The sequence below is a fragment of the Cricetulus griseus genome (genome assembly GCF_003668045.3).
Source record: "Cricetulus griseus strain 17A/GY chromosome 1 unlocalized genomic scaffold, alternate assembly CriGri-PICRH-1.0 chr1_1, whole genome shotgun sequence".
NCBI lineage: Eukaryota > Metazoa > Chordata > Mammalia > Rodentia > Cricetidae > Cricetulus > Cricetulus griseus.
The window spans coordinates 71,145,555-71,166,991 of record NW_023276807.1 but is presented as its reverse complement, the minus strand read 5'-3'; the positions used below and the strand labels follow the sequence as shown (position 1 = coordinate 71,166,991).

At 42.2% G+C, this 21,437-nt stretch overlaps 1 protein-coding gene across 1 annotated transcript in view; it reads right to left on the bottom strand.

The window, feature by feature from the left end:
* Positions 1-21,437, bottom strand: part of Fam155a (family with sequence similarity 155 member A) — a 490,329-nt gene that overhangs the window by 24,050 nt on the left and 444,842 nt on the right. The window contains exon 2 of the mRNA XM_027387886.2: positions 2,211-2,382. Coding sequence (XP_027243687.1) covers positions 2,211-2,382 — 172 coding nt within the window. The remainder of the gene's footprint in view (positions 1-2,210; positions 2,383-21,437) is intronic.

Here is a 21,437-nt window from a genome sequence, read left to right as displayed (position 1 = left end):
AACAGCGTGGTGTGCCTGAAAAACTAACTGTAGCGTTCTGAACTCAGTAACAATAAGGGTCACAGAGCATACAGAAAGCAGACAGCAGAGAGGCCTCCAGGAGCTGGCTTTATCTTCTGGGCCAGTGACAGATTTCTTCTTTTGTCACCTTTCCTTAGAGATGTCGCTGAGGCTACAAACCAGCAGATTTTACAAAACCCAAAACAACTAAAAATGCAAGCTCTACAGGAGCCTTTTCAGTGCAGAAGATACTTGGGACTGCTTTTGCATCCTATAGTCTGAAGGTGTCCAGAGAAAGAACTCTACAAACACAGATAGAGGCCAGGAGATGGCAGAAGGTCAACACATGGACCTCAAAACTCCCTTTGGGCTTTTGAGTTCATGAGTTCCTGGTGGGACCCACTGAGCAGCCCAGGAGAGGACTGCATGCTATGAGGGAAAGAACTAAGACCTTCACAGAAAGCCAGATGCCATGAGTGTCCCTTGGACAGAATTTTAGAATGTAGGCCTTTAATTTTTATGGTCATTTATGGAAAGCTCTGTGGGAAAGTCAACATAAATTAAAGCCTGTTTCTGGTGTTTCCCCCCAGAAAAAAAGATTTTCTTTCATAACTCCTTCCCTCATTCCTTTCCTTCTTTCCTTCCTTCCTTTACTGCCTTCTTTCCTCTTTTCCTCCTTTCTCACCCTTCCTTCCCCATCTGCTTTCTCTCTCTTCTTGCTTCCCATTCTTAGTTTCTCCTTCTCCCCTGCCTTTTCCCCTGTCTTCTTCATCCTCTTCTTCCACCCTCTCCCTGTAGCCCCTCTCTCTTCTTGTTTATTATTGTCAAACCTGTATATCCCCCTCATCTACATCCTCTTAGCAGAGGCCTGGGCTAGGGACAGTTATTGTGGTTCATCAGTGAAAAGCTAGGTTGTGTGATGGGATAAGTGCCCTTCTGCCAGCTGGGGCAGGCTCTCAGGGCACTGGCTGTATCTTGATAGTATGTTACCCTGAGGTGATACACTGTCACAATGAGCATTTCAACTTGTCATTGTTTTATTTATTTTATTTTCTGTATATTAGTGTCTTCCCTTAATGTATGTCTGTGTACTATATGCATGCTTGATTCCTGCAGAGGTCCAAAGGGACATTGGATCCCCTGGTACTAGAGTTACAGATGGTTGTGAACCACCATGTGGGTATTGGGAACCAACTCAGGTCTTCTACAAGAACAAGTGCTCTTAACTGCTGCGTGTGCTCTTTTATTTTTGTTATATTTTCTTATTATCAAATTAATCTTGTGTATGTGCCTGCATGTCATAGGACAACTTGAAGGGACGGGTTTTCTCCTTCTGCCATCTGCTCCCCAGAGTCTGAATTTCAGGTAGTTAGGGTCAGCAGCAAATACTTTCACTCACATAGCAGCTATCTTTCTGGTCCTTTCATTGATTAGTGGAACACCTATAAGCCCAGTATACAAAGAGAACTTTCTGGTTTCCCAAGACTTATTTTTATGCTCAAAACCCAAATGTTAAACATGCCATGAATCAAGTCAAATAGTTTAAAAACTTCGGTCTTTCCTCCTCTTCTAAGAGAATATAAAGAACTCCGGTGAACACAGTGCTCTAGTAAGGGTTGTGGTTCTCAATGGCATGCTGTTTCAGAACAAGACTGCTCTTAACTTTGACTTTGTACTCTATGTCTGCCTAAACTACATAATGCTCATGGGTTTCTGGAGACAGAAACTGCCAAGTCTGAGTTTTTTTTTTTTTTGTGTGTGTGTTTGTGTGTGTGTGTGTGTGTGTGTGTGTGTGTGTGTTTTGTGACAAAAGAAGTATAACAATATAGTGCAGAAAATGTAGAAATCACCTGCCTGGGACTCTTACACACCAATATGTACATGTATGACTTGGACGTACATTTCTTTTTTGTTCTCAATACCAATTAGGATAGGTGACAAGATTCACCACAAATACACAGTAGTCATTACAAACACTCCCCTCCTCCCCTCCCCGGGCCCTGCAGTTATCCTTATGGGACATTCATAGAGACCCACAACTGGTTGTAGATGTGTGGTGGAGAGGTTTATTCTTGTTTAAGTCAGTTAGGGAGGCTTTTCCATGCTTCCAGAAGACAGTGCAAAAATATCTTTGCGAAGGCTCCAGCGTATGAGAGCAAAAGAAAGCAACAAACCGATGGAGATCCAAGGCCCCGCCCAGCCAGCCATACCTGTGCAGATGAAGCTGGAGAGGCCTCCGTAGATGACTTCGTCATTGTCGGGCAATATGAACGGACACCTGGTCTGCACCTCCAAACAATATTGCTTGCATGGAATCGTCTTTCTGCAGTTAAACTGTGTGACTTCAAAGTACTGGGAGCAGAGCCAGGCTTTGTAGACAATCTGAAAAGCAAGGAGAGTAGAGTCAGCAGTGTGGAGAGAACGCTACACACGTCTCTTGTAAGGAAAAGGCTGGGCTGGGAGAGCATGATTTGGTTTCACACAGGTCAGGAGACAACTCGGAGGGAGTGTGGTTTACACACTGGTAGCTTAGCATGGGCAGAATGCCATTATGAGAATCTGCAGTGAGAGCTAAAGGTATTAGACACTGACTTATCCTATAGGAATGAAAAGTATTTAATTTGAAGAACTCTTGATAAACAGTGGATTTGAGCAGAAGCTAACGTTTTCAGGACCGAGTTAATAGATAAAGTAAAGAACTCAACGACCTCAATAACCCACTGCAGTGTGTAGAGAAATCCAGTTGTTTCCCCAGCTTTCCCACGTCTCATACCTCGGTTGGACACTAGATGGCGCTAGGCCCTTTGAATGGACGACCCGCCGCGGGTGCAGAAACATGTGGGCTGGTTACAGCATGCTTTTGCCACAGCACAACAACAACAAATGGGTATTTGCATTTGTGACTCACACTAATGGCACGGAAACCCTCACCAAAGCAGAAACACTCAGCACAGATCAGACATAATGTGCTCCATTTCGTTAGGAAACAGAGGGTCCCTTCATCAGTGTCTGCTAAGTATTTATGAAATCTACTAACAAGTGGCTTCATGATCTCTTTCTATGTAGTGGCTACTGGAGGAAGTACACGTTGAAAATTCACTTTTTTTCTTTCATGAAATAAGTCTAAATTTAAACGAAGTACCATAGATCAGTGAAATTCGGTTTCTTTTCAGGTCTTCAGCAACTGTGGGTGGTTCTGTGTTTCCAGGGGTAAATAATACTATCTTGGTCACGTTTCATCCATTACATTCTACTTTGAGAAATGGATGGCTCAGCATTAGATGTACATTAATATATCATGAAAGAGGATAAAACGGCAAGTATTTAAAAAAATTATGTATTTTTCTAAGCAAGCTACATTTTTTTTTCCAGCTTTGATCCTCAGCATACGTTTAGAATACATAAACTGGTCACATCATTTTTTTTTCCCTTAAGGATAAAAGGTATGTAAATGAGGGGAAATTTTCAGAATTTGAGGCTCAAATCTATAGACTTTTCCAGCTTTTGTTCTTAGTGGTTATGCTGTGCTTTATCAGAAGATGTTTTCAAGAATGCATGAAGCCCTAACAGGGTTTTCAGAAGACTGTAAACAAACTGATTTGGGTCATTCACCAAAATCCATTTATTATTAGCTGATGGTTTGGGGATTGTCTCATAATTTCTTGTTAGTGTTATAAAAGTAAAGTTTTATCCTTTGAAGAAAAGGTTTCTAAAGGAGGGGAAAATGAATGTGAAATCCATGCATGATTATAGATGGCTGAAGTAACTTTTATTCACAAGGTCATCCATAGGTGGTACACCTTCACCCTTATCACTTTATGCCTGTTTGCATGGGGCTCGGGATGGATCTCAAAACAGCATCAACAGAAAAGATAGCTAGTCGAGAAACCTTGCATTTCAGCTGGGAAGCCCAGGAGTCTCATGGGTGCCCAGGGTGGTAAGCTTTGGACACACCAACTAATGACACCGAATAAAGGCAGAGGCATCAGTTTCAGAAGAAGAAAAAAATGAAGTGTTGTCTAAACTGCATTGAGGGGTAAAGCAGGGGTTGTAGGTGCCCTTTTAAATCAACCTATCCTTGTGTGACCTATGATGACATGAGATGCAGCATTTATGGTGTCAGTGGCTCCATGGTCTCAGAGTAGTCTGTGGGCTTTGTGATTCCTGGCTTTAATTACCTTTGCTAGGTGCTAGAAGCAATGGGGCATGTTCCTATTGCAGGCTAAGAAGAAAACTGGATACTAATGAGAGCCCTCGCGGCACATTTGTGGACTCTAAAGCTTAGAATGCTCTAGTTTAAGTCATATTCCTGCACATTCTAGAAAATTATCCCAAGTATGTCTATGGGACCCACTGTACCTTCTGTTCCCAACCCTACCCAAGTGGCTACCTTTGTTGTTGCTGTTTTTAATTTTTAGACAGAGTTCCAGGCTGGCCTTGAAATCACTGTGCAATCAAGGTTGATCCTCCTGTCCCCCATCCTCAAGTCCTGGCATTACAAGTGTGTGCCAACATGCCTGTTTTATGCTGTGCTGGAGATGGGACCCAGGGCCTTTAGCATGTTAGGCAGACACTCCATCAATGGAGCTGCATCCCTAGGCAGTTTTATACTCCTTCAGATCAATATGTTTGACTGTCAGGTTATGACCTGTGTATGTCCCCTCTTGACCCACAGACAATGGAGTGTAGATGTATTTTGAGATATGGACATATCTTCTCATCCATCCTTTCCAGTGGTTGAGAGAGACCCACTTTTTATTCTGAGTTGATTGTATTTCCATTGCAGATTTTTGTTTTTGCTTAAAGGAGAAAGCAACCAAAGCTGTTTGTCTCATCATCAGGCAGGAACTGCATACAGAAGAGCTCCAGTTACTACAGTGAGCTAGCTCACCTGCAGCCAGCTACCCTGCCCATCAGTGTTGTGACAGACTTGAATGTTTGGATATGCATAGAAAGCTCCCATTTGAGAAATACGTTTCAGTTCCGAGGCATCTATTGGAAATCAGTTAGAGGAAACCAGGTGAACAAAACAGAACAGTGAGGACAGAGAAGAAATATTTTATCATCACTTGAGAGACTAAGGCAGAGAAATAATTTTTATATAATGAAAGAATTATCTTTTCCCCATGAATACATGTTTGTGATAAAAGAGGCAACACAGGCACAGAGGACATTTGCTAGAATATTCCAGCATTAACTGGAAAAGATTTGCTTGGCGGAAAAGGCAATTCTGTACCATTGAAAAACAAATGACTCAAAAAATTAAAAACAAAGCATGCTAGCAAAAATCTGAACAGTGTACTAGGAAGAATGGATTCTTGCCTGGGAATATAGCACTAAGTGATGTATATAATGGGTGGGTGCTTGTAACTGCCTCTGCTTTCCTTGGGAGCTACTGTGTGCTGACTGTGTGCCTGTGACAATGTCTTTACTTATTTATTCACCATCTTTAATGTGGGGTCAGAATGACAAGGTATCCCAAAAGGCGCAATAGTGGTATTTACATCTGGAAATAAAATGTAATTATGCTTAAGGCTCCATCATTAGGAGGGAACCCATGACTGGCACTGTAAACTAGCCCACTGCTTGTGCCTGAAGAAGTCATTAAGTATAGAGGATACCCACATGGTGGAAGGAGAGAGTTCACTCCTGAAAGCTGACCTCCCTGTGAAGGCTGTTGCACACACACTCAGGAGCACACACACACACACACACACACAGAGAGAGAGAGAGAGAGAGAGAGAGAGAGAGAGAGAGAGAGAGAGAGAGAGAGAGAGATGCACACAGAGTAAGTAAATGAATGTAACATATATTTTAAAAGATGTCCAATATTTAAGAAAATGGTTGGGGACTGGCTAGGGAGATGGCTCTGTCAGTCAAGTGCTTGCTGTGAAGTATAAATCCCTGAGCGGAGAATCCAGCACACCATAAGCTCCAGCACAGCAGCTGGGCCTATAGACCTGCAATCCCAGCACTATGGAGGTGGAGACAGGAAGCTTCCTGGGGGCAGGTTAGCCAGACAGCCTGTCAGCAAACTCCAGGCTCAACGGGAGAACCGTTTTTCCACATAAGGCAGTATTCAGTCAAAGAAGACATTTCTGGCTTCTATGTGTACCATATACACACATATGCACACAAACATACACATACATACATACATACATACATACATACACACACAATATGACACTTCTGGATGTTATGTGTATCATATACACACGTTTTCATGCAAACATACAAGCATACATACATATATACATACACACAAAACATGACATTGCTGAATTCTATGTATACCATATATATACATATGCATTCATGCATACAAACATACATATAACATGACACTTCTGCCCTCTATGTGTATCATATACATACACATATGCACACAAACATACACACATACATACATACATCACACACACAAAACATACAAATAAATTTTAAAATATTCTTATCTTAAAACCAAGATGGTTTTCCCTGGTCCTCTCACTCTAGAAAAGACTTCCTCAGACTGCGTCACATTGCTGATGTGTTTCACTAAATCCACATCTATATGGGCCAAGGCTTTAGTGCCTGAGTCTGCAGTGTGTGGGGATACAAGAACTGGCATTATTAATTGTTGGTCTGAAAGAGCAGCTGCCTGTAGCTACTTCACTTTTTCGGCTGAGTATATATTGTACCATTTAAAGTGGGTCAGAGACTCAAAAGTCAAAGCTGGAGTAAGTATATCTTCATATGGACATTCTGTTCTCTCTGGGGAGCACTGTCTATACCCCAAAACTGGAAGGCATGGTCTACTCTAAGCAGGAGGCAAAGAAAAAAATGTATGCTTCCTAAGATTGAGCTGAGTCTCAGAGAGGAAACACAGAGTTCATTTGTGCTGGCTCAACACACACACACACACACACACACACACACACACACGTGCTTCTAACACAGTGGGGGGCTGGACATTTCCTTAACAGTAAGGCGACCATCTTCTTGCCTGTTATTGCTAACCCACTTCTTGGATCCTCTATTCTGATGGGCTAGCTTTGTCCTTCAGAATTTCCCATGATGTCTGGAGATAGACCTCATTTCCAAGCCCACCCAATCCAGTCCCAATGCCAATATGGGTTGCAAGATTAGCTCATACAGGGGCAGAGTTGCTCTCAAAGCTATGGGGCCACCCTACACCAGCCTGCTACTCCAGGTGTGACAATGTTGGAGTCACCAGTATGTGACTACAGGGCAGACACAATCCAAGTCACTCAACTGTGCTTGCCTGAGTAGCAAAGAAGCCCACCTCAGGGTGGTCTGTGTGCTTAGGAGATGAAGGGACCCAAGAAGAGTTTGTCTGTCTCTATCACCATTCAGAAGAAAAGAAATAAAGAATGCCGGAAATTTGACAGGAAGCTGTTTATCACCACTCTTCACTACTGAGAGAGCATCACTTCTGTTCCACGTTGTCCTTGATTATTTTCTCTCCCATGACTTGGCTTATGCAGGGCCCTCCACTAACCTCATCTACTCCAAGTGGCTTTGTCACTCTGCTGTCACACCCAGACACAGAAGTCACATGTATCTTATTTGATCCCTCACCAGTAAGGGTTCAAAGGACAGGTACATATCTTCCCAAATGACAGCATCCTGATTTGAGACTTGCTTTGTCCAGCCTTCCTTACCTGGGGCCTCCTTCTTATGTCTTCCTTGTTGAGCATGTCTATTTTTTTCCCTTTGCTGGTTCCCCAAAAGTTATCATCCATACAGTTCAAATGTCCACTTTTGTGACACAATTGTTCTTACTGTAATGATGCCTAAATATTCATTCTCTTTCTCCTTCCATGACTTTTACACACTGAGCTATCTAAAACCTTTGTTTCACCCTCTTTTTGTGGGGGATGTCCTTCTGTATATATGTTTCTCTCATTGGTTGATGAATAAAACACTGTTTGGCCAACAGCCAGTAAAGGCAGGGAGATAGGTGGTACTAGGAGACAAGGAGAATTCTGGGAAAGGTAGGCAGAGAAAGGGCCTTGAGGAGATGTCACGTAGCTGCCAAAGGAGTAACAGGTTCAGACATTCTCATCTAAGCCAAGAATACATGGAAATACATAGATTTATAGAAATGGATTAATAATTAAGACAGAGCTAACCAATAAGAAGCCCTAGCCATTGACCAACAATTTTGTAATTAATATAAGTCTCTGTGTGTTTATTTGGGCTAAAGGGCAGTGGGACCTAGCAGGACAAGAAACTCCTACTACACTCTTTAACGTCCCAGGCTCTACAGAATCCAAATTGGAAATCAGCCTGTTCCTTTCTGAGGATTTATACCCCTTTTGCCCCTTCCACACTCTAGCACAGTGCTGGGCTCTATCTCTTACTGCATGGGTCTCGTGCCCACAAATCTCTGATTTCTGAATGAACAAAGCATGAGCTTTGTTCCTGATTTCCTTCCTCTCACCAACCTGGTGGACCTGACCTGAGTGACCTCCTCCTCCATTCTGCGTTAGAGGAATCTCTACTGGGTTGACTAATTTCACTACTCCATTTTATCAGTCAGGCTCTGAGGGAAAATCATAATCCCAGAATCCCAGAATCCCACACACACAGACTCAGAGCTCTACAGCTCTGGCCTGTGGATCTCGGGGCAACATCTCCCTCCCCTCCCATCCAGACTCTGATGGTGAGGTACCTGGACTCACTGATTCAGTAGCCTATGCTCCATAGTCCTCCTGTACCTGGCTGACATGTGCCTGGCCTGATTAGGATCCTGGCCTTGTAGGCCTTCTCTATAAGCCTCCCAACTTCTGCCTAGGGAGCTGATGTGCATTGTTCAAATGGACATATCCCAATGACCTCATTGACTTCCCTTCCAAGTCCCTTTCTGCACTGGGTCCCAGGAGCTGTAGGTCAAAGCTGGAAGCACCTTGGTGCCCATAGGACTCTGGAGGCAGCTGGCCTTTTATTTGTCTTTCATGGGATTCCCTTAGGAATTTGCCACACATCCTTCATGTGGACACAGCAATGTCTTGTGTTGTATGTGTGGCTGGTGGGGTGGAAGGGGGCACTTCCAGAAGTAGGTCATTCACACATCAGAAGTGATGTGTGCATCATGATGCTCACACATAACCAGCAAGCATTCACTCCTCCAGAGAGAATTATGAGCATCTAATAAGATACCTCACACAATTGTCATGGGGGTGACAAGGTGAATGGAGGTCTATTGTGGGCTTCTGAGGGGACAGATGTTCTTTTCACGGGGGCTGCATAGCACCTTGTTCCAAGGCAGGTGGTGTTTCTCAACAGACTTTTTGGAAGTTGAGATGAGACAAGAATACACAGCACCACCCAGGCTCTGCCATGAGAGTGCAGTAATGTCATACACCACACAGGCCGCTACTCTGTGGCTCATTTGAACTTGGTCTGGTTTAAGTGGCCTGAAAGGGCTGGGGACTCTACTGGCACTTGTAACTTTGCAAAGATGTATAAGAACTTTCATACAGGATCCTTTGGTGGTACCCCATCCCAAGTGAATTGAGAATGCTGGAATAGTGGGGAAAACCGATCTTGTGAAGAAGAGAAAATGGAAGAGCCTAGGATAAGTGGAAGCTCGCTGCCGACAGCAGGTGAAGAGGGGGTGTAGTCACCTATGGGGTGGGGGATGTGCCAGCAGACTTCAGTCTGTAAGACCTGTGTGATGCTTGCTGGAACAGTTGGCATTAGATAAGTGCATGAGAGTGAGATTCCAGGATCTATAGTGAATGCCAAGGTGTCCTCTGTAGAACTGTCATGAGCAGCCCAAAATTCACTGGAACATGCAGCTTTCTTCATTTCTTTTCTGCATGTAGTTAGGATGGAGCACCTTAACTACCTCATACAGAAGGAAATATAAGAAAAAACAAAAATATAAGTTTGTCACACTCTGTGTGGACAGTCCCATTTTCTTGCAGCCTGGCCATCATATATTGCTATGCACCTTGTAGAACTAATAATAGGTGATGCTTTTGGAGATATGTGAGCAGTCTTTCTGTACCAAGAACATGCCATGTGGCTACAGCTTGAGTTACCAACATCAGACTCATGAAAGCTATATGGGAACAGGGGGCTGGCTACCTATGCTCAAGGAAGGTAGTGCTCTAGGTTAGGCAGACTGTGTGGTCTTCATGGTTCTCATGACCAGGGGCATGGCTTTTCTATCATCATGATGGATCGTGCCTGACACCTAACAAGTGGCCAGTGTTGTCACCTCATCTTAATGACTCAATACCTAAAGGTGGAAGACGGAGGGAAAGCCTACTTTCTGGCTGAGTGTATATGCATTCCAGACATGGGCAGTACTGAGTAACTTGTTTTCTTTGTTTGTTTGTTTTGTTTTTTAAGACAGGGTTTCTCTGTGTAGCTCCTGGGCTGTCCTTGAACTGACTCTGTAGACCAGGCTGGCCTCAAACCCTCAGAGATCTGCCTTCCTCTGCCTCCCCAGTGCTGGAATTAAAGACATGCATCACCACAATCCAGCCTGTGACTTGGTTCTTTAAACATAGTGCTCTCCACAGTTGGTGTCATATACTGTCTGTGGCATGTGCAAACATATGCCCAGATGGGGGAGAGGAAAAAGGGAGAGATTTGAGATTATTTTTTATTAAAAAAGACTTCTCTTTGTCATCAAAAATACTACTAATCAAATTAATGTGGGCAATGTAAGGTGGATGGGGTGCATTGCCAGTTTCATGTAAAACACGGCGTCAGTATTCTGTGGATTCACCAAGAGAAGGATGTTCTTTGAAAGAGAGTGGCCAGAGGGGTCAGAGTAGGGATAAGAGTAAGTGGGGTAGGGGGGAGAAGAGAAGGGCAGAGTAATGAGGATGGTGAAGTAAAGACCTTTACCAGTCCTTGATGGTCATTTTCCATATGCACACCATGCAAATGCCCTCATCCCAAACACCAACATGTGTAAACCAAGCTCAGAGAAGTCACACAATTTGGACATGATCCCATAGAAGATACAACAACTAGGAACACTTTTTATGGTAGCTTCACTTCAAGCTCCACTTCACACATCAAAACACATCACAACCTACACCACTGTCAATTCAAAGTCAAGACTAGCTCATGTTACTCTATGACTGGTGTCTGGAAGTTGTAGGAAGCACTGCTTCCAAGCTGGAGCTGGATAGTGTAGGCCTGTGATGCTTAGTATTCCAGAGGCTGAGGCAGAACTGCAATCACAAGTTCAGACCTGCCTGTGATACACAGTCAGTTCAAGGCCAACCCAGAAAACTTAGTGTGACTCTCTCAAAAAACAAACCAACCAACCAACAAGCAAAAAACCAACAACAAAAACCAAACACAATTACAGGCCAGGGATGTGAGGCAGTGATTAAGAGCTAACTTAGTGGTGAGAGAACCTCATTACCAAAAGAAAAGAAAAGAAAAGATAGAGAAGGAGAATGAGGAGCAGGAGGAGGAGAAGCAGAAGAAGGAAGAAGAGGAGGAAGAGGAGGAAGGAGGTAAAAAGGAAAGGAAGGAGAGGAGGGAAAGGAAAGAGAAAGAGAAGAGGGAGAAGAGGAGCAGGAGGAGGAGGAGGAAGAAGAAGAAGAAGAAGAAGAAGAAGAAGAAGAAGAAGAAGAAGAAGAAGAAGAAGAAGAAGAAGAAGAAGGAGGAGAAAAAGAAGGAGGAGGAGAAGGAGGAGAAAAAGAAGGAGGAGGAGGAAGAGGAAGAAGAAGAATCTCCATTAGGGAAGAACTTTGATTTGGTTTGGATGTGGAAATATGTTCTGCAACTCTGCCATATCTCAGCAAAATCCTTCTGCAAGGGCACATTCAACGCCGCCCCGCCCACACACACACAGTGAAAGACTTAGAGTATGGCAGAGGCTCACAGTATTCGTGAGTTTTTGACACAAGCTTCAAACCCTATGAATGCCTGGTATGAATAATGATTTTGCTAACTAGGAAGGAGCCAGGGACGTACCTGGAATTGTCTATTGAGCAAATTAAGGACCACCTCCAATTAAGAAGTATATCTTTCTGGCTCTGATTCTCTAGTTTCCCCCACCTCTCTCCCACTCCCTGCCTCCCTGTCTTTCCTTCACAGGGATATGTGTACAGTTATTAATTTATATAGTTGTAGAATCAATGGCATGCATTTTTTTAGGAAATAGAAACTTGATTTTTATTTTAAAAATGTTTTCTTTTTTTGTTCTTTTATTAGTCCAAATTAGGAACAAGCTTGTTTCACATGCCAATCCTTTCTCCCTCTGCCTCCCCTCCCCCCAACATCCCACCTGCCCCTAACCACCTCTCCTCCACTCCCCAGGGAGGGTAAGGCCCTCAAAAGGGGATCCCCAAAGTCTACAATGGTATACATTTTAAATGAAATTTGCTGAATTTAGTATGCATTCTACACATTTCAATTTTTTTAGAATATTTTGCTTTCATAAATACAAATTAGTAAAATATACATAAGACTTATGAGTGTCCTCAGTGTAAAACATGATAAAATACAAGTACTTCCAAAGATGGTGTGATGCAGACTTTGATGTGTCAGTCTAGGTGCTTATGAGAAGCTTGACCCCATTGAACTGGGATTTCAGCTTTTAATTTATGAGATAAATCATGTAAATTATCAAATTCTGTTGCATAAACATGTAAAACTGAGAATTTGCTTAAATTATATGAGCCAGTTTTAATGAATTGTATCTAAATGACCATATGAAAAATTCCCCCTCCCCAACACCTCACACCCCCAAAGAACAGAACTGGGTCTGATGACTCGCTGATAGAGTTGTACAGGGATCTTGGGTGAGACCCAGCCACTGTTACCCTGAATGAATGAGTGAGTGATTGAGAATGAATAAATGAATGAATGAGTAAGTGAATCAAGCCATGAATGCCCTAATGAAGGTGAATGCAGATGGCCATGACTTACACAGGCTAAATTAGTCCTTCCTACTCTAGGCAGGGAGACCCGGTCTTCTTGGCCGGTCTTAGACATACCTCTATTTTCTTCTAGAAATGCACAGGCTGCGTCCTTTGTTACCTTGCTTTTCAAGGCAACCGAATTAGGCTAAGCAACACAGTTCTGGCTAAAGTGTGATGATGCTTCGCTTAGTGAGGACAGTAGTGATGACAGTTGTTCACACCACTCCCCTGCTCCGACAGTGTGACTCAGCAATTTCTATACCCATCCAGATCATGCATACATAATCACAAGCAAACATATTCAGACAGTTTTCTGGATTCCAATAAAATACAATTAATAACTCATTCAATGTGTCATAAGTGCTTCATCAACTTTGGGTAACAAAAGGAAGAAGATGCATTACTGTATTTCTTCATAAATGGTAGGATTCAGAAAATGTATGTTTTCATCAGCTTAAACCCTGTGAATAGCCAGGAAATCAAGGGGGGAAATCAGATAGGAATTTTGGGTAAAATGAAAATAAATTTAAGTTATGCAAATTAAGATGGATGATTAAGTTGAAAGATAGGACTTATGAATTCTCTCTAAAATTTATCTGACAGTGGGTCTTGACTAGTTATTTCTGGTTTTCCATTTTCAGTCTTATCCCTGGGCAGTCAGTAAGATTTCGGCATTTCCTGTTCTCTGAGTGCATGGTATCAGAGAAAAGTAAGGGTGGTATTTTTCAGAGTTAATGCACCAGCTGGCCTTTGGCCTGTGCTATAAACACACCTTGAAGCAGCCACCAGGAGGCAGCAGTTTTGCTTGTTCTCCTTCAGGAGCAGAAAATGTATCATACCCATCACGTACGTATTTTAACAACAGAAACAACCAAATGTGCTGTTGAGCCATTATCAACACCCTGGCTTAATTACTAACTGATGGGATTGTGATCATTCTAACACTGGCCCTGGACAACACAGTGTGAATCTTTGGAGCTACAGATTCCAGTCACTTTAGAGATGAAATGCATGAGTCCAGAAGGACAAAGCTATATCTAGTTTCATTCTCAGAGTAAATCCCCACAAAAAGAGCTCGAGACACTGAAATACAACTCAGTTAAATGCAGAGAGGACTTCCACAGCTTGTACAGCTTACACCAGGAAATCTGGACATTTAACTCTACGACTCATCTGTTTGGAAAATGAATATTCATGTCCGTGATAAAATAGGTCAGTGCACAGATGAAGAACCCTTTCGGTTTTGCCTATCAGATGTGTGTTTCTAGCCCAAATCGTTTCAACTGACCCAAAACCTGACAAATATGTTCATACAATATGTTGAAATGGAAAGCTAGCAATTTGCCCTTGCATTGTACATTTTGCTTTGTTGTCAGGGTTCTTGAAATAAGGGTATTAGTAAATTTTATTCAATAACAAATGATATCAAGACCAGTGGCAGGATAAAGATCTGTGGCACGGTGCTGACAATGGTGAGAAGTTTTAAAATTCTGGATCTGAAATGAAAACAAAAATGGGCTGAAAATCAGAGAAAACTATAGCAAGTGAAGACTATCCCCATGTAAACAATGTAACATCCACAACTAAGCAGGCAATTTTCCTCCTATTTCTTTACAGAAAAGGGGGAAAAAAGGACAGAATAAAGCAAACATCAATTTCATATTGAAATAAGCATATTATGGCAACATATACAAACTCAAATATTGATCAAAAGATAGGGGAGGGGCATTCAAGAAGGTAACTAAAATAGTTATTATTTTTATTTATTTATTTTTAAGATAGGGGTCCCCTTATAAGCCAGGCTAGCCTTGCTCTCTCAATCCTCCTCCCTCAGCCCCTTGGGTGCTGAAATTGCAGATGTGTGTTACCACTCTTGTCTTGGGAATAGATTTTAACATAACTATTCTACAATCTAAATAAGAAGATGATCTTATCATTTTATCTTCTCATTGCTAAAGATATTGTGAAAACAATTCAAAAAATCTACCTTTTCCTTGAATTCTGGTTGTAGCTTGCCTTGATATGACATATTTTCATTCTCCCTCTCTCTCCACCTCCTCCTCTCCCCCTCCCTCCCTTTCTCTCTCTCCACACATTTGGCCAGATTCTATTTCCATTGTCTTATTACAAAGCACCTTCTGCCTGTTTTCCTCACACATGAATTGAAACAACAAACAAACAAAGCTCACTGCTTGATACATGCATGAACACTTCTAATTCTCTGTTGAGGGTGAGGTAGGACCCCTTCCTCAAGAATGTTCTCTTGTGTCACTGACCTGTGAGTCAAACAACTGACAGTAGTGACTGCCCAGAGGTTTTGCTCACACTCTGATTTAGCAGTAGAACACCAAGCTGTAGATTTCACAGGCAGGGAGCTGCTGCAGACTCAGAGTGGGAGAGCATGCGTATGACATTATAATGGGAAGTAATCGGTGCTGGTGAAAATGCAGTTCAGTTATATTCTTGTGGCTATAAGAACCTTGTTATTATTTAAAATCATCATGAGTCAGAAAACCCTGTTGTATTTTCCAACGTGAGAAAAATAATTGCTCAATATCTATCTATTAGCATGTGTAAAGAAAGAGACTCCAGAGACCATACAATGCTGAGAAGCCACAATTCAATTTCCTGGCCTGACATGCTGCCTAAAGACATCTGTCACTATTGGACTCTGCAATCATAAAAATGTGCCCTTCCAAGTAACATGCAAAGTATTTCATCCACCCAACATCACAGGTCTCATGTGGGTACATATGATGCATGCTGTATGTGTGTATTCTCTGGGCATGTTATTTCTGATTTGTTGGGACAAAATGGATGAAAAGGGATAGAATGAATAACTCAACAACACCGGAAGTTCTTGGAGGTCGCTGCTGATACTTCTGATCTAGTTGGAGATCAGATCCTCTCCCTCTCTGCTTCCTTCCTTCCCACAGAGCATAGATACTGGGTATTTTCAATTAGGTTGCAGCACACATGTAATATTTTTCTCAGTATCTTCTTCATAAGGCATAATGAAACCATCTAGGTGATATAAATAATATTGTAATGAGAGGTTCTTTGTCCCAGCTGGTCCTGCTGACACCCTTCAGCCCCAAATAAACACATAGATGCTATATTAATTATAAAACTGTTGGCCAGTGACTAGGGCTTCTCACTGGCTAGCTCTGTCTTAATTATTAACCCATTTCTATTAATCTATGTATTTCTAGGTGGTCTTATCTTACCAGAGAAGAGTCCATACCTGTTATTCCTTTGGCGCCCTACATGGTGACTGTTCTAGTGGGCTCCCTCTGCCTACCTTTCCCAGAATTCTCCTTGTCTCCTAGTCCTGCCTATCTTCTTGCCTTATTGGCCAACAGTGTTTTATTCATCAACCATTTAGAGAAATATATATATATATATATATATATATATATATATATATATCCCCACCATAGTACTGATGCTCTTAAGACTTGCTGGGATTAGTTGAGTCCTGCACCACCACTGACCTCTGGGCTTTGATTGTATTAGCTGCTCTTTGATAATGGAAATGAGGAGCTGTATTTTCCACCAGCCAGCTATTTTTTAATACTATTTCAGACTTCTACAGATTCCCCCATGTCCAGCATTGTGCCTTGGTCTACGTGTAGATGTGAGTGGGTTTGTGATGGTGGATGCCCTTCTGTGTATATATGTTTCTCTTATTGGTTGATGAATAAAACACTGATTGGCCAGTAGCCAGGCAGGAAGTACAGGCGACGCTACCAGATGAGGAGAATTCTGGGGAGAGACTGAAGAGAGAAGCTGCCAGAGAGACACTATGTAGCTACCTGGAAGACAGGACAGCGGGTATTCTCAGGTAAGATAAGGCCATGTACAAACACATAGATTAATAGTTATGGATTAATAATTAAGAGAGAGCTAGTCAGTAAGAAGTATGAGCCATCAGCCAAACAGTTTATATTTAACATAAGTCTCTGTGTGTTTATTTGGGATTGAAGGGCAGCAGAACCAGGTAGAACAGAAACTCTATCTGCAGGTTTGAATGTCACATGCCACCATTTAAGGAACAATGTGTACATGAGCCCTAAGGAGCATTCTTGGGAAAACCCGGCTTGTCGAAATGATTTTAAAGCAACATAGCAATGATCTTCTATGACTGTAGATCATCAGATCAAATGATCTTGACAATCTCATTGCTACAGTTTGAGCCATATGTTTTTCTGAAACATCATGTCTATAACTCCAGGCTATGCTGGACTGGTGATTTTCTTGTCTTGATACACAACAAAATAGGCACTTTAAAAAGCAATCGACATTTCCCCCAGTGCATGCTACTCTTTATATGGTGAGACTGACAACAAAGTGGAAAAGAATACATGCTGAAGAGACAACTCCTTCAAGCAAGGAAGCACCAGCATTTAGTCTCAGTATGTGTTGCAGGACTGTGTGTACGTACTTGTGTTATTTGAGATTCAGTTGGCAATACGAAACTCACAACACTTTTTGTGTGGACAAAACAGCCATCTACATGCCAGCAAAAAGAGCTATAATCAAGTTGACCAGGATTTTGCTGATGCTAGGTGTTGGCAAAGTCCCCTGTGTGGAGGCACAAGCTCTTCTTGGTGTGTGTGGTACTTCACAGCATAACTAATGAAAACCATCCTCTTGACTGACTGGTTCATTTCATTAGTGTCCTTGGAATGTATGCCATGAGAAAAACATAAACCAGACATGTCGGCTAGTAGACTGGCACCACTATTGATTATTGATGAATGTATTAAGTCTACAAGTAAATTTAGAGGCACAGTAACAGTGCGGGTTGGTCCCAACAAGGGCTGAGGACAGCTACCATCTAATACAACCTATTTGGAAAACAAACTGAAGACATAACAAAAGGGATATTTGAGCCTGGAGTTATGCATGTGCTTTCAACTATTTCTCAGAGATGGCCCCTCTAGCTCAGCGACATGGGACTGCCAGACATCTCTTGTAGCAAACCCTGCATATCAAAGAGGGAGAAAACTTAACTCCTAGGGTAGTAGGGGGGTAAGAGAGAGGAAGGGAAGAAAGGAAGTCCTGTTACACAGCAGACAGAGGCTGGGAAGTTCCATGCATAACTCTGCTCTATGGTCCATGAAGTGTGTTCTCTTGACACAAGGATCTCTCACATGTCAAAAACATTCCTTCAGTCATTTAGAGCTATTCGAGTTGTTACTTGATTCAATGTCAACCACTTAAGCAAGTTGAAGGGGCTAGAGACTATAAATTGGTGATGCTCCTGGCTGCATGCCAAGCCCACTGAACCCCATTTAGCCCAAGAAAACTGATAAGCTTCTGTGGCTAAAACTACCAACTCCATAGTAGCCATATTTTGGGCTGTTGTGTAGAATTTCTATCATTGTTTTGCCTTATACTTCCAGTAGAACATTATCCGTATCAGAAAGGGTTCAGATACAATACAAGTTGTGCTTTAGACACAGGCAACCAAGAATTTTTAAACTATACCAGCCCTAAGTGAGCCTATTTATTTCAAGTTTCATTTAAAACATTAAAAATGAGGGAATACCTTCTATGCTGATGTAAAATCAACACCAATCATGATGATGGGAGGGCCATGCTAGGGAGAAGTGCTCTGGGGTGGGGGCTATCTCCTGAGCACTGGGGAGTTTTCATTATGTCAGTCTGTGATGAGAGAATTCTAGAACCTTTCTCACACAGGGGGATGTGTAACACCTACAATATAATTAGGTACTCAAAATCTGTGTATACTTTAAAGTGCTTTATATAACTGTTATTGTGCATCAGGGGACGCCTTTGGCTCAGCTGCTAACCTTTTCATAGCAGAGTTCAAGAGTGTGAGCAAGGTGTCCACTGGTGATGCCAAGTGGATAAGGAATGGGAAGTAAAGCTTGTTTATTGAGAGGAGGCTGCACACCGTGCCCATGGAACATTCATAGTCTCATCCCTGGTGTTAAATCAATTCCCCTCTCCACACCCTGGCTCAGAGCAGGGTCATTAAGAAGCTGGCTAAGAGCTTAATTGGGTTCTGAAGGAGGTTTCTCCATTAACATTAATTAAGGTCTCTCTGGGTACAAGAAAGCACATCCACCAGGTAGGGCTTCTGGGTTCACATCTCTTCCCATCTCTGACTCTACAGAACTGTGGCTTATTTTTGTTTTTGTGTTTGCCTAGATTTCAAAGGAAGCTTCTGATGCCTGAAAGGACCAAGGGTAAAGAGACTCCTTGTACCTGCATGAAAGTCTTGGCAAATGGCAGAAAAGCTGTCCTTGCTCATCTGTGTTTGATCTTGACAAGAGAGACAAGGAATTGTGGAGAAACAATGTGGTGGCTGCTGCCAAGTGCAGCAGTTGCCTCTTGTGGAGGAGCCACCATCTATGTTCATACACGGGGGCACTTCTGAGTTAACGTCAGTATTGTGAGTATATTAATCTTATTAGATGGAATCAAACAACATTCCTGATATTCAACCCTTTTTGGCTAAAAAATAAAAATGAAAAGTTCATGTGACTCAATATAATAAATTCAAGAAATTCTCATTTTAAATGGAAAGTAAAAATGTAATCTCCTTAGAAAATATGGAGAGTCTTTTTTTCCCCTCTCCTTCCTGCAGTCCCTCAAACTCCAAAAGCAATTCTGTGTGCACAGGAGCAAGAAGTGTAACGTTAAATCCACCAATTTTATTCCTGTGAACCTGACAGAGCAAGATGTGCAAGCCTTTTGTATATGTGAATACACTGCACATACTGACATTGTATTTGCCCATAAGCGTCTTCATCGTTTCTTTGACTTTCAACATATATAAAGCAGTAGAATTACATAGGAAAATTACGAAATTCATGATAATAAATATTTATTGCTTGCCTAGTAAGCACTGGGAGGAATACAAAGAAGATATGAGCCAGAAAATTGGGAGAATACAGAGAAATATGATGAGAGAGAGAGAGAGAGAGAGAGAGAGAGAGAGAGAGAGAGAGAGAGAGAGAGAGAGAGAGAGAGAGGGAGAAAGAGAGAAAGAGAGAGAGAAAGGGAGAAAGAGAGAGAGAGATGATAGAGAAATAACTCTCTCTACACATTCTAAAGCAGACATTGGAATCACAGTGGTAACTGTGGAGGGCCAGGTCCATGACTTTGCGATGAAGCTTAAGGAGTACTGGTTTTGATAAGAAAAGTTGACAGTGTAAGTTTTATAAGTGATTTTACTCTGTTTGCGCTAATAGTGAGAATGGGAGATAGAACTCATGGTCTAAAACCAAATGATAAGACACAGGCATCTTTTAATAAAATTTACACACTCTTCAGTTGTTTTCATATTTATGTCATTCCCAATTCCTTTTTATTTGGACATTAAAAAGTTGCATGGGAAACATATTCCAAAATGGAGCCACCAGGTGATGGCACTGTTAATGGTTCATGCAAATGATGTCATCTCTCCTACCCTCTATCCCTCCACCAGGTCGCCTTTGCTGTGAATAAGTGAGAGAATTTGAAGTTGCTTTATTATCAGACTAGAACAAATTAGACATGCCTTAACATGGAAAACATCACCAGACAAAGTCATGTTCCACATTCTTTAGTTCCTTATTCTTCTCTAAGCCCACACCTGGTGGTCACTGAGGGCTCTTCCCCAGGTCTTCTGACTGTAATTTACAAAAGACACGGGGAAGGATGCTATCTCTGCCCTACAGGGAGCCTCAATATTTTTCTGGGATCCCAAGGTTCAGATCAGTGTATTTGAAACTGAGAACCTGAAAACGTGAGGTCCAAGAGTGGAACTGGAAAGGTCCAGATGGACTTATAGACCTGTCAAATCCCTCCCCAGGGTGACTGAACAGGTATCCTCAACAGCTTCCATGTTTTATCCAATGAAACACTCTAAGATTTTTAAGTACTTTTAAATCTTCATTTTCTAGTAGACTTCAGGATGGTTGGGTGTCAAAGAAATGTGTTAAATCTATTAGAAAAATTAGGTCTCTCATAATAAACAAACCCTGATTAACTAAATTTAAACCCTTATAAAGAAAGTCTGGGGAGAGTGGGGACCTGAACTGTGTGTCAGCCCTGCAAATCACAGCAATTTCCTCTTCTGTAGTCATCGTGACGCAAGCATCAGGAAACAAAGCCAAGGTAATGAAGGGCATGCTGGCAGCTCCTGCCATGGGTTCTGGCATGGCATTTGTGCACTCAGGCCAGGCAGCTCAAAGCCAGGGGCATATGGAGCTAATCAGTGAAGCTGCCTGGAAAACTTGTGTCTGGGAGTAGCTAGCCCAGACACCAGCCCCATCTTGGAGGGCATAGAAAGTAATGGAGATCTCAACTCTGGAGAGAGGGGAGTGAAAATGTCCTCCCATCGTTCTTTGTGGTTCTAAGCTTCTAGACCCTTAGTTATGCAGGTAGGGAGTCTTACAGCAAGAACAACATCATCTCCTCACAAATCCTCACACCAGACCCTTAGTTATGCAGGTAGGGAGTCTTACAGCAAGATTGAAACACACAGGCTGTCCTCAAGTACCCCGTGACTCT